Genomic DNA, 14,640 nt, shown 5'->3' with positions numbered 1-14,640 from the left:
CTGATGTAGGGCTCGGACCCATGAACAGCAAGATCATGACCTGACCTGAAGTCAGACATCCAGCTGACTGAGCCACCCAGGCACCCCAGTGAATGATTCTTAAAATGAATAAATAATATAAAAATTTTATGTAGGCATCTCTTTAATATGAATCACAAGAAATAGTGTTTACCTAACTTTTTACTAATATTTAATAATTTTGGGGTTTTTTTTCCTTCTTTGGAAATATTTTCCCAATGACGTGCTGCCAATTGTCCTTTAATAATGATTTCTGTAAGTGGTTCCAGTTTTAAAGTCACCTTCCTAAGGGCACCTGGGTGGCTCATCTAGTTAAGTATCCAACTCTAACTCTTAATTTCAGTTCAGGTCATGATCTCAGGGTTTGTGTTTCCCTCTCCCTCTCTCTGTCCCTCCCCCACTGGTGCTCCCCTTGCCCTACCACCCAGTTCTGAAAATAAATAAATACACTTAAAAACATAGAGTCACCCTTCTAAGTCTCTCACACTTCCCTTTAGCAATTCCAACTTTAAATGTGGGATAATGGAACAAGTTTTGTTAACATGTACTTCATTTGAGATTTACCTGGACTTAAACCCTAACTCTATTACCTAGGCAAATGCAGGGCAAATTGGTGAAGATCTGTGATTACATTTTCTCATTTGGAAAATAGGAAAGTACCTACTCCACAGAGTTGTGAGAAAATATTTGGCAAATGGTAAGCACTGATGTCTTTTCTTTTCTCTTCCACCTCTTTCTCAGACCAACTGAATTTGCTTATTAGCATTTTAAGTTTATGACTGTTCCAAAGAACAGATCCATACCTTTCAAATTTAAAAAATAAAAGACCTGTCCAGGGCTATACCTTCCATTAAAACAAACCAAGATTTTGGGGCATCTTGGTGGCTCAGTCGGTTAAGCAACTGACTTTGGTTCAGGTCATGATTTCACAGTTAGAGAGTTTGAACCTCATTTTGGGCTCTGTGCTGACAGCTGAGAGCCTGGAGCCTGCTTCAGACTCTGTGTCTCCCTCTCTTTCTGACCCTCCCCTGCTCTCTCTCTCAAAAATAAACATTAAAAAATTAAAAAATAAGATTTCATAATGTCCACTAATTAGCACCGTGTTGACACACTTCACAAGGTTACTTTCCCCCATAATTTCAGTGGAAATTACTGGTGAAAAACATCAAGCTCTTTTCTCCAAATACTGCCTTAGAACTGCAGACTCAGAGCTAGAGGAAGCTTTAAAGATGATCTAGTCCACCCTCCCTTCCTTCCCCCAACAGACTATGAATGAAAATAGCAAGGCCAAGGAGGTTAAATTCACTTCTTCATGTCTTCAAGATCACAGTCAGGGCTATATTTTACGTAAGTGCTTTGTAACCAGGTGTCCTGACTCCTAGTCTAAAATAATATACACTAATTCCTAATTCCCCACTCCACAAATCATGCTGAAAGAGCTTTCTCTCTTTATAACTACTGAAAAATGGGGTGCCTGGGTGGCTTAGTTGGTTAAGTGTCTAACTCTTGATTTTGGCTCAGGTCGTGATCTCACAGCTTGTGAGTTCGAACCCTATATCGGGCTTTGTGCTGACACTGCAGAGGCTGCTTGGAATTCTCCTCTGTGTCCATTCCCAGCTCTCTCTCTCTCTCTCTCTCAAAATAAATAAATAAACTTAAAAAATCTAACTACTAAAAAGGGAAATATAGAAAGGAAAATCTTTAATACTATAGGTTGAAAGATGCTTTAAATGAAACTGGACTGTATAAAGATAGCAAAAAGGAACAGTAAGAATTTAAAATCATATTACTTCATATAAGCTTAAAATATTAAAAGTAAGCTCTTAAAACTAATTAAATTAGGTGATATACTTATAGGCTATGATGATGGTATACGTGCTGGCTATGTCTGCTATACTGATTTCCATCTTTCTAGGAAAACACTGATAAAAGCTACAAAAGCATGAGAAACTATAGTTATCAAAAATTAATTTGCCAAATATCAGGAGAAAAGTGACTATCAAATAGATGGATTCACAGTGAGAAATCACTGTGATGCATTAAAGAAAAGCCACATAAAAGTTAAATTTGCTTTGAGATCTTTAAGAATATATTATTTGAATTATATTGTTTCCAAGATTTCTATTTTCTAAAATATCAATAATTATATCCTAGGAAAATTCATCTGCAGGGAGAAAGGAGAAACACTGGAGCATGAAACCAATAATTTACAGTGGTGTACTGGGTATGATGTTCTCTAGTCAGTTTCTTGTTTTTTGTCTCTCTCATTAATATTAATTTTATATGCTTTCTTTCTAGAGTCCTATTAAAGAAAAAGCTTTCTTTGGGTTAAATTTAGAACAAATACTATTTTTAATCAAGTGAACAACATATTGAAGATGATTATCTTTATTATTACATAATAAAAAATACATCTCTAGATGTCAGCCTAGTTTTGGCAAAATCCACCTGCTTACTCACCCTTATAAGAAAGAATGGATGTGAGTTATAAAGAATATCAGGTTTGTTTAGCTTATACAACCTAAAGGAAAAGAGTCCTCTTAAAACCAGAACAAACCAAAGCAAAATAAACAAAACACCTACTTGCCTGGGCAGGTAACACTGTGGTTCTTAGTATAAAACTCTTATATTTCCTTTAAGCCCAAGGAACTTTAGTAAGGGGTGAATGAACATAATAAAAGCGAATTTATCACAGGATAATTTAGAAATTGTCATTTTAAATTCCTTTTCTTTCTCATTTATCTTCATAAACTTATCACAAAAACTCCCACTACTTTAATTTACCTCTAGAAAGAAATACCAAAATATTAAAAATGTGTTAGAATTTATGGATTCCCATATTTGGAGGCTGCTTTGCCCACATCATTAGCTGTCCGGTGATGAATGGTGGCTTTGATAAACATGGTAGCTCTTACCAGCCCTTCACTTGGCTTGATGTTTGCCAGCTGAATCACTTCCAGGTGGGCAGACTGTGAAACCAGAGGATCTGATGACAGGGATATGATGTGGTCACAGACTCCAGAAAGAGTTTTACACTGAAAAAAAAATTAGGATAAACATATGTATATGACATGTGAATCACTTTTTGTTATAACTTTCTTATAAGGAAAAATAAAAGAAACAGAAGCAGTTGACATTCTTTCTATAAAATCTGCATAAAATAGGTATTCAGGTGAATAAAACATAATACACACACAACACACCTATATTCTAAATTATGGATACAAGAACTAAAGATCAAAATATAAGAAAAGTATGGTTTTGTTTTGTTTCTGTTGTTTGATTCATCAGACCTAAAATCAAATGATTGTTTCTAAAGAATCTTAATAACCATAGAACTTCTTGATAAAAACCTCTGTATGTAACTCAACTCAATAATTTCAAAGCCACCAATGATCATGATCAGAAAAGTTTAAAAACAATCTGGTAAATGATCAAGAAGGTACATGTTCCAAATCTACTCAGTGAACTCTTCCTAATTTGCCTATACTTTACTGCTCAAGGTTACCTTTCTATAAATTTCTTATGTCCTCCAGGCAAAGTTCGCCACTTCTTCAATACTGGTTTCTCAGTGTTCTACAAAGTCTAAAATTGCATAATTTCATTCTGAAGCCCTCTTGAGACAGGAACCATGTCCCACGGATCTCTGACTTCTCTTCCTCCCCTTCCCTCACCCACCCAACACCAGGTAGATAGATCTTAAAACATATAATGTACTCAGTAAATATGAGCTGAATAACCTGAAGAGCAAAGGAGTTTTAGCACTTAGTAGAGTGGCTAGACTGAGGACAGAAAGCTAATACTTTAGGTTGGATAAATCTATTCATGCTGCTATAGAACAGATTTAAATATGTTAGAGTTAGATATGGTAAAATCATGAAGAGAGTGGAACATAAGTGCATGATGCTTGGAGTATACTATCTTCAAATATGATGGCCCTTAGATGCTTCAGACTCTCACTGTGCTTACTGAAACCAGGTGTCCATCATTTGGTTTATTATTATTATTTTACCTTTATTGTAAGAAGAGCTATTATTTTGCAGCAATGAAGGTATCATTTTCTGTCCATTTCCAACATGTTACATTTGTTCTGTGACCACTGCATTACTCAATTGTAAGGGAGACAGTTCCCTCTGCGTGGTCAAGATAATAATGACTCTCTTTATTTGCTGCATTTTATACATGGACCATGGCTCTCAGTCTGTGCTGGGTTCAGCTTTGTCACACCAAACAAACTGCCAAACTAAATTTCCCTTGTAATTGAACTCCTCTTTGCATCTGCTTCTCAAGGCTGCACTTTTATTGCAGCTATCAGCCTCCAAAGCGAGACATGAGCCGGCAAGACACCAACACCCATGGAAAGAACATGGGCTTAAAATGAAGATAGATGTGGGCAATCATCACACTGCCAGTTACTTGTGTGCAAGTATAGAACTGTGAGCAAGTTATTTTATATCCTTGAGGCTTAATTTCCTCACATGGAAGATGGGGTGATAAAAATTGCTGTACATGACAAATCAGCTTAAGGTATAAAGAAAGCCTAATATGGCTCCAATCCAAAAAAGACACTAAATAAATGCTTATTTTCCCCCTGTTGCCTTCTTGGTCTTCAGAAGCTTTAATCTTTACTCATGGGATGAATTATCTCATTATTCTTCATTACATGGCCTTGCTGACCATTTTACAATGACCAGGGATCACACTGCATGGCCATGATGGGAGGGTTCACATCTCTTCACTCTCTGATGTTCACATCTCAATGTTCAGGTACAGTAAAGGTATTTACCCTGAAAAGCTGCTAAGCATAGTGTCAAGAGGAAGACCACTTCTCAGAAATTGGGAATTCTACAGGGCCTGATGTGAGCATTTGACCTGTGCATTGCATAGAGGTCTATATTTAGCATTATGCTCTGCTGTTGAGGTCTCGGAATTCTCCATTGTTCTTGAACAAGGGACTCAGTATTTTCATTTTGCACTAGATCTCACATGTTTGTAGCACATCCTGGAAACTCAGCTGTGTGTGAGTGTGTGTGTGTGTGTATGTGTATTTTACTTCCTCTTGAAAATATTCATCAGCTGCCATGGGGGAAAGGACAGAATGACAGAACTTAACATACAAAAACTGGCTGCATTTCAAATTGCTGATGTTTAAAAGGAAAGAAAACACTCTTGGGCAGATTTAAATCTTTTAGTTATTCCTTTCCTCCCATGTGGGGTTACATTTTCATTGTTATTTTTTCTTTATCTCAAGGGGGGTGATAATATTGTTAATTCTTAAGCATTTCTAAACAGGATACTTGGATTGCATGATAATCTAAAGGAGATATAATCTAAATCAGTACTAAATCAGTACACTACAAAGAAACTTTTGTAGTTCCCTCAAATTGAATTATTTTAAAAGTCCAATGCATAGATAAATAGGAAAGTAATGGACATATTTAAATGGCCCAACATGTGTGCATGACAACATTCAGGGCCTCATACAACACACTGGTAATGAGCAACAGCTCTCCAATTCAGGCACTGGAAGCACTTAGAGGTGCGGTAGAAGAAAGATAGGTAGAAATACTAGACTGTAGACATGTTTACAAAAAAGAAAATACCAATTAAATCCACCGTATTAAGTTGCAAATCATTTTCTCAGATTCCTCTTCTTGAGTAATATTGTTTGCCAAATACTTGCTATGTGCAAGGTCTGCTGGAATACAAAAGATGAGTAAAACACTGACTTTACCAGAAAAGCCATCAGGACTTAACAGACTAATGATCTTGAAAAAAATAATAGAAAGACTTCGAAAAGAAACTCCACTAGAACCTTGCTGCCTGTTTTAGAGATAATGTACTAGAACCTTTATATTGTAGTATTTGGCACTTGACTTAATAAGCCAATCAGAAGGGGTATAAAATGGCCAGGGTTTACATGCTAATTCTACACTCATTACTGCATCATACATCAAGCCACTGCAGGAAACCACATTAAAAGTACTAGGCAAAGTTCCAGGGAAGTTATTTGACACATTCTTGTAAAAAGCAAATTTGCACAGTCAGTAAAATCATGAGGTATTATGTTGTTATTTTATTTTTGAGCTTCTATGAAAGTATTTATTAAATTTTTGAATAATTGTATTATATGCCAACAATAAGAAATCATCATTTTCATGTTTGTTGAGCAACTGCTCCTTATTGAACCACAAACTTGGGATACAGAATTCAGAATAAAGAGCAAAGTACAAGAAGGTCTTTGTAGGGATAATACATTCATAGATTGTTGTTATCATTTTAAAACATAGCATTATCTACTGCCTAATTTCTAGAAAAAGAAAATTAAAAGATAGCAAGAAATACATCTTCTATAATTATAAGTGAACATCAATATTATATAGCAACTATAGCATATCTAGCACAATGCTAAATAGATGACCTTTGAACAACATGGGTTTGAACTGCATGGGTCAATTTATACACAGAATTTTATAGTACAGGCTTGTATATGTATTCTCTTTTCCTTAGGATTTCCTTAATGACATGTTCTTTTCTCACATATGAAATATGTGTTAATCAACTATTTATTTATCTTATAGGTAAGGCTTCTGGTCAACAGGAGGCTATTTAGTAGTTTAGGTTTTGTAGAGTCAAAAGTTATATGTGGATATTAAAAAATTTTTTTTAATGTTTATTTTATTTTTGAGAAAGAAAGACAGAGCGTTAGCAGGGGAGGGGCAGAGAGGGAGACGTAGAATCCGAAGCAGGCTAAAGGCTGTGACCTGTCAGCTCAGAGCCCGATGAGGGGCTCAAACCCACAAACCATGAGATCATGACCTGAGCTAAAGTCAGAAGCTTAACCGACTAAGCCACCCAGGTGCCCCATAAAAGTTATATGTGGATTTTTAACCGCATAGCAGTTCGGTGCATTGTTCAAGGGTAAACTATACTTCATATTCATTATCTCATTTATCCTTATAACAACTTCCTGAAGTAGATATTATTATAGCCAGCATAGCAGAGGAGAGATCAAGGCTAAATAAACAGATCAAGGTCCAATGCCTTGGCAGACAAAGGACTTAAATTCTTAATCATTATGCTTACCATCTCTTATTTCAGTCCTTACATTGGAACTTATTTTTGATCCATTTCTTTTTGTATTACTTAAATCCTATGTCTGTATTAAATGGATGTTATATAGTACATATAAACTACATAGTATAATGAAATACGAGGCAATCCTGCAAACATTCTTGCAATTTAGAATGCCGTTTATATAAAGGAGTAGATCTGAGAGTGTGAAAGACACAGTTCCCTGGGAAAACATAAAGCCATATTTATAGAATAACAACTCTATTCTAGCTACAAGATGACTTGGTAACCACTTGTATTAAGGGGATTCTTCTGGTATTTCTGAAACATTCACACCAAAGAATTTTTAATTCTATTTATTTTTAGTTCTAAAAAAAGAAAGAAAATTTGAACCTAAAATTAAGGCCTAATAAATAATATGCCTATAATAAAGCTAAAGGGAAACATATGCTGGCAATGAGTATTATAACTGACCTTCTAGATTTTGTTACAAGCTACCCATCATGGTGACAAAAAAACAGTGAATGAACAGCAGTTGACAGGGCTAGCTAGGACTTAAGATCCTTTTAAAACAAAAGAGGGTCATGGGCTAGAATTAATGGTTCTGTGACTTTTTGTCTCTCCAATTGTTAATATTAATTTCAACTATGAATTAATATAATAGAGCATATTATCAGAATGAAATGGAAAGTTCTCATATTCTGTTCTCTATATATACTATATTTTATACACATTTGCTTATAGATAGATAGATAGATAGATAGATACGCTTATATCTGGCTCACTCAAATCTAAAAGTTCAAAAGGGAAAAAATACCTGAGCACAGCGGGTTTAGAATAAAATTAATGGTTTTAATATAGTTGTAAAAGCAACATTTTAGTCACTGTGGAGATTCAAAAAACAGCAACCTTACATTAATATATTAACTACTAATAACAGATAGTATTATTTCATTATCACTGAATTTATCAAATGCTTTTTAGATTAATATGTAAAATTTCAGTAATTATATTTTAAAAAGGGAACACAGAAAGTACTCTAAGTACAAACAATAGTGAAAAGCTAGGTAAAGGAATGAAGTCTTATCTATATTAGTTAGCATCAGAGCATACTCATACATGATTGAGCTACTTAAAGTATTTTTATTTATGTTTTTCTAGATAAGTGCAGTACTGGGGTCAGTTATTCTGAGTGTATTAGAGGAAATGAATGGAACTATCTTTATGTTATATATGTGTGTGTTTGTATGTATATATATATGTATATGGGACAAGAATATAAAACCAAGATAAAACGAGGAAACAACAAACAGATGCATATACATTTTAAGATGGCAACAATGATATCAAAGCTATGATTTAAGAATAGCTTAAATGATTCAGGTTTGTTATCAATTAAATGGAAAACAATAACAAAAGTTTTATATTTTTTATAAAGTTTATTTTATTTATTTTGAGACACAGAAAGAGCATGAGCAGGGAAGGAGCAGAGAGAGAGGGAAAACGAGAATTTCAAGCAGGCTCTGCACAGTCAGCACAGAGCTCAACACAGGGCTTGATTTCAGGAACTGTGAGATGATTTCAGGAACCGTGAGATCATGAGCTGAACTAAAATCAAGAGTCAGATGCTTAATTGACTAAGCCACCCAGATGCCCCAAGAAAAGTTTTATTTTGATAGTGTATACACACTAAAAGTTATTAATATAAATATTTCAATTAAAATAGTCTAGAGGACAGAGCATGTTTTATTTTGTTTGGGTTATATATCAGTATAATTCAGTATTGTAAATCATGTAATCCTGTGACATTTTAGGATGACATCTGCATTGTATTTTGTGAACAAGAGAGGTTTTGTTTTTACAAAACAGTATACATTTATTCTAATATTAAATAGTGAGAACTGTAAACAATATAAACCTCATTCAGAAATATTGTATTCTTAGTATCATAGTACTTACTTTGTCTCTGTTGAGCTAACAATTTTGTACTTCTAATTATGATGACTCCCTAATAAGATGCAAGAAGTAAATAATCATAGGTAACTTTTAAAGAGTAAAATCCACTAAAAGAATTTAAACTGGTATTCAAAATCATTATTCTATATAAATATTCCCCAACCCAGGAAGAATTTTTTGCTCATATGGGTAAAGAGAATTGAAGGAGAGACAATTTTTTAATCCTAAAATCTAATATAAAAGAATAAAATTTAAATTTTAACCCAATGTAAAAATTATATCTACATACAGTGAAGATTAAGAGTTTCAATTAGCTTCAGAACACAACTCTAGGAGCAAATAAGGAAAGGTAATAAGAACTTTATTCCAACAAGGCCTAGAAAGCTATGCAATTCCTTTAGGTTTCAAATTCTGACAGTGGGGAGAAAAACACAACAAAGAAACTAACAGAATGAAAAGAAACCGCCACCACCCTTCATAATGCTATTCATTCATTCAACAATCACTGAGTATCTGCTAATGATTCAAATGCTAACTATTAAGTTCAAGGATTTCACAACTGGTGTTTCAGGTAATCTATTTGACTTTGTCCTTAACATCATTGACCTTAAGCATGCTGTACTTGTGTTCCTGACAATGGAAAAGAGGCAATAATAGTTTAAAATAACCATCATCAGTGAATGATGAGGCCACAAATGATGAGGTCAGTACCAGTGAGAGAACATCAGTTCCAAATGTATATTTGTTCTGATGAGCAAGAAGTGGACCCATGACACTTCCAATTTACTTCAAACTGCATCCCTGAAGCTTCTTGGTCTGAATTCAAGTTGGGATGAGAGGCTCTGGTTTCTGATAGGGAAACAGTCAGATGGAAACCAGTATTTAATCTAGGAAAATCTCCATTATATTTGCCTTCTCTCTCAGGGGCAAGAAATAGAGCCAGACAGGCGTGCAGTAAGCTCCCAGACAGTTGAGCAAGCACTCATTAGGGTGAAAACTTCCAGGCTCAAAATTTAAGAAAGGTCTGGACATACCAGTGGCTCAACTAAGATGTGGGTTACTAGGAAGAGGATTAGAGTCAAATAGCATGACTGACACAGTTCATTATAATTAAATGAACTTCTGGAAAATCCAGGCACTGTGTGTGTGTGTGTGTGTGTGTGTGTGTGTGTGTGTGTGTGTGTGTGTATTTATGGGCAAGTACAGAAAAATAGCAGAGACCTGGGGATAATGTCTTCACTTATAGCTGAAAAATTCAAAATTGACATATGTGGTTTTTTGGTGGGAAAGAACTAATTGCACTATGCCAATTGTGAATTTACTAGCTCTCAGCTCCAAATTCACCCGTCAGTGCTTGCTCTGTAATAATGGTTGGGACTCTTGAAGAATTTCTGGTTCACAGCAAGCACTATGTTAAGTTTTTATAAGCAGAGGGCGCTAAAGAAATACAAGGGGATGGAGGCATCTCTTTTGGGTTCCCTAGTGCTGTGTTTTTGCTTGGTCTTGTTCCTGTGGCATGGTCCATCAGTGATGGATGTGTGTGTCAACACCCAGTGGTGCCATGATCATGCAGTCCCTCAGTGACCTCTAAATCTCAGCCTGGGCTCAGTGACCACCGTCATGGGGCCCTCTCAGCCTCATACGTACAGCAGGCACTCCCCTCTTTCTATGGGATCTCCCAGCAGCATCAGTTGCCTATATCCTGGAAGGTTGTTTCTTTTTTGCCTGGTAACTGTGTACCAGCTCTGGGTTAGGCAACCCAGTGAAGCTGCAAGCCTCTGGCTCCAGTGAGTTCTGACCTGCCTCAGCCTGGTAGGAGGGTGTCTGCCTATAAGCTGTCCTTTATTGTATATACCATCCCCCTTCATCCTAGGGAATGCTTTACAGTTTCTTTACATCTATATAGGTACTTTTCTATGACAGCTTAATAATTATTTAAACTTCTGTTGTTTAAGTTATAGTTTGATTTCTGTCTCCAGACTGATTCCATTGCCTTGATGAAGAAATCTTTCTATTTACAGTGACTGTAACTGTAGTTTAAAAAAATCCATAGTGTCAAAAACATCCATAGTGTCTTTGATCACATAAAGAATGGTCTCAGATGAAGACAGCCCTTCAATTTATCACTTCATGGGACCATACTGCTTTCTACTGATTTTGTGAGTTATCGCCAAAGAATTATGGCATTTACACCTTACTCCAATACCCCAACGTAATAAGAAAGGCTATTTAGTTTGTTCACAGCTAGTAAGTGCCAGAATCAGGTCAGGACACCAAATCTCTTTACCTCTCAAATTGGTACTCTTTCTACTAGATTACTCTTGTTTCACTCCTCAACAAAAACAAATATTCTTTGAGAACAGGGACTGCACACTCTGAGTCAGTCTGTATAAGCATTTTATAGTGCATAATGTGATCAGCAAATGTAATGTTAGCAAGAACACCCATGTAAATATACTGAAGTACATACTCTCTATGCAGATCACACTAAGACATATTAAAAACAGATTATCTTAATTTTTTATGTATGGCCACATTCCCTTTAGTGTATACACATATTTTCTTTTTGTCCCAGGAAAGACAAAGTTTTTTTTTTTACCTCCAACATATTCTATCTGAGTTCTTATTTCCTCCATAAGACATTGATTGTGAAGTTAAGTTACAGTTAAAATAATTTATAAGGTAAGTAACCATCGAAATATCAAAACCTGAAGATAGTCTGATACAACACTCAAGCAGTCAATACCTATTTCAGTAATAGTGTTAGTATGTATCTTCGGGGTGACCACAAAAAAGACAGTGAAGGGGGCCAAGACAGAAGGGTCACATTAACTGTGAAAACAGAAGCATCTTAATTCTTTTTGTCTATAAAAGTATAAGAATCCATGTTTTAATGAGATGGGCCATAATTTGCATGTCTAAATGCTACAGTTATAACCAAAATGTCAACCAAAAAAAAAAAATCTCCATTTGCAATGACTCCAAACCACAGCTTTAAGAGAGGAGTCTAGCTATAATTGCTAAAGCTGCCTTTTCAAAGCATTTAGGGACCTTCTGAAGACCAATGTAAACTTATTTTTATGATGTCACCTGAGTGCCACTATTTTCAAGAAACCTTTAAAGATAAAATATTAATATGATAATTTTTATTTTATTATGGGGCATGCTGCTGCACTAGTACCCTTATCCTCAAGGTTTGATGCAATCAGAAGAAAGCTATGCTTACAAAAATGATATGACATAGATGGTGGGGCACAGTCTCAAATGAGCTCTTTATTTTCTCCTCCAAGCTCTTCCCTTGGATCTGTTGCTTCTGTGTAGTTTCAAGACTAGATATCAGAGAAGGCATAAAACTCTCAGCCCAGATGGAGTTTAGGAATAAAGAACTCATACATGCAAAGATAGAAAAAAATTACACAGCATGTTTATGAAATAAAACAAAGAGTTAACATGCCCAAAGAAGCCTAATTCATGATCAAACCCAAATTAATAAAGGAAAAAAATAGCTTGGAGGGAAAAGAGGAAAAGAGAGAAGAAATTCATTAGAATTTCCTTCCTATAAACTGTAAAGTACTGTATAACAAAAATATAATATTACACTAACATAATAAAATAGGCATTCACTGTATTTATTCTCCCTGTTATTTTTATGAAAGCAATGGGGATAAAATGCTAGTACAAAGCAAGTGCCATACACAAGACCACACTGTTGGTCAATGTAAAAGGTGTATTTTAGCTCAGTATAATCTGATTTAAAAAATGTGACTTAATGATCTTGACTGGTCTGAGATTTCCATGAGTTTATCAAAGTTGGCAAGTGTTCTAGGCTCATCAATGAGAGCAGCAGGGCTATGACAAGTGCAGTTTAAGTCTGCTGAAGCAAAAGGTCTGAATTAATTTCTCAGAAGTGCTCCTCTATCCACATTCAAAGACTGTAGTGAAAGGTGGGAGTGAGGAAAAAGTAGGGTATGGAACTCAAGAGAACTCCAGATTCCTTGTAACTGATTTACCATGTATAAAGCAAGCATCTGTGCAGAACAAAAACAGATGGGCTCCAACTCATCAGAATATGTGTAATCAGGGCCAAGGCTTAACTGAGAGGGAAATACCAGATCAATAGAGGGGAAATACCTTACTGGTTATCATTAGAACACAATCACTCAGATACATAGTGCACTGATGATCTGAATTTCCTTTCTGTCCATTATGGCTACACTGTGCAGTCAGTTCCATTAAACTTAATTGACAAATTCCAAGGAAACCCAAGATGTCGTTTCCTTTTGCTCCTTCTCACATTTCATATTAATAGGCATCTCTGTCTGCAACCAACCAGCCAACCAACTCTTTTTTCTAACAAGCCTTTTGGTCTTCAGAGTCTACTGCTTTTGAATTTTAAGCATAAAAAACCTCCTATTTTAAAGATAAGAATAGTGAGCATCAAGAAATCTAGCATGTGGGGAAGCCTGGGTGGCTCAGTTGATTGAGTGTCTGACTTCAGCACAAGTCATGATCTCACGGTTTGTGGGTTCGAGCCCCATGTTGGGCTCTGTGCTGACAGCTAGCTCAGAGCCTGGAGCCTAATTCAGATTCTGTACCTCCCTCTCTCTCTGTCCTTCCCCTGCTTGCGCTGTCTTTCTCTGTCTCTCAAAAATACATAAAAAACATTTAAAAAATAAGAAAAAAGAAATCTAGCCTGTGTATCATAAATTATCCATTGAAACCGATCAGGATTATAAACATAACAGAATATTATGCTTGTATAATTTTTCATTATAAAACAATGTATAATTGAAGAAAATTGGGAAGATATTTGAAATTTTAAAAAATCAGATGGTATCTTACCAAGCAACAACAAATAAAATAAAGATTAATATAGAACATTTTCCTTTCAAATTTTCAACAGTGATGATTTGTTATGTTTATAATGCTTTTAATCTGGTTTTTACTTAACATTATCATTTAGAATCTTTCCTTTGACATTGGAACATATTTTATGTATATTTATACATATCATTTATTCCTTAATTATATAATCAGATGTAATTTCAAATAGTAACTATTAATAGTAAATATTTCATCCTGTAATTGCACCATAATTTACTGAAGCATCACCCTGTTATTTTCTGTTTTTCACTATTAGACAGAATGCTACTCTAAATACTTATTGTTGTGTTTTATAATTTATTTTTGGATCAGATTCCCAAGATAGTTTGGGAATATAGACTCTGGAGCCAGACTGCCTGAGTTAAATCCTACCTTAAATTCTTTCCATCTGTGTCACTTTGGGAAAGTCAACTAATAACCTTTCTATGCTTCAGTTTCCTCATCTGTAAAATAGACATGATGGTATTAATACTTATCTCCCAAGGCTGTTATGAGGACCAAATGATTAGTTTATATTTAGCACTTGAAATTGTATCTGCACTCTACTGTAGATACTACAAAAATATTAGAGCTAATATTTTTGAGCCTTAAAATTGCCTAGAACTTAAAAAAGTTTAATGAGGGCACATGCCTAGCAGTAAGGTACGTCCATGCTAATTTCATTAGAATTTACCAGCATTTGAGTATTTTTAGTCTGTACCTTTATGT

The 14,640-nt window shown here is 35.1% G+C and overlaps 1 protein-coding gene across 6 annotated transcripts in view; it reads right to left on the bottom strand.

Moving 5' to 3' along the window:
* The window catches only part of CNKSR2 (connector enhancer of kinase suppressor of Ras 2), a 289,714-nt gene that overhangs the window by 140,497 nt on the left and 134,577 nt on the right, over positions 1–14,640 (bottom strand). For 5 of the 6 annotated variants that reach the window (XM_029930402.1, XM_029930398.1, XM_029930399.1 and 2 more), the window contains exon 6: positions 2,934–3,053. The exons of the other annotated variant lie outside the window; for it this stretch is intronic. In XM_029930402.1, coding sequence (XP_029786262.1) covers positions 2,934–3,053 — 120 coding nt within the window. The remainder of the gene's footprint in view (positions 1–2,933; positions 3,054–14,640) is intronic. 6 annotated transcript variants of the gene reach the window in all.

This window comes from Suricata suricatta, chromosome X (genome assembly GCF_006229205.1).
Source record: "Suricata suricatta isolate VVHF042 chromosome X, meerkat_22Aug2017_6uvM2_HiC, whole genome shotgun sequence".
Taxonomy (NCBI): Eukaryota; Metazoa; Chordata; class Mammalia; order Carnivora; family Herpestidae; genus Suricata; species Suricata suricatta.
Note: the sequence above shows the minus strand (reverse complement) of the source record. Positions and strands in the feature narration are given on the sequence as shown.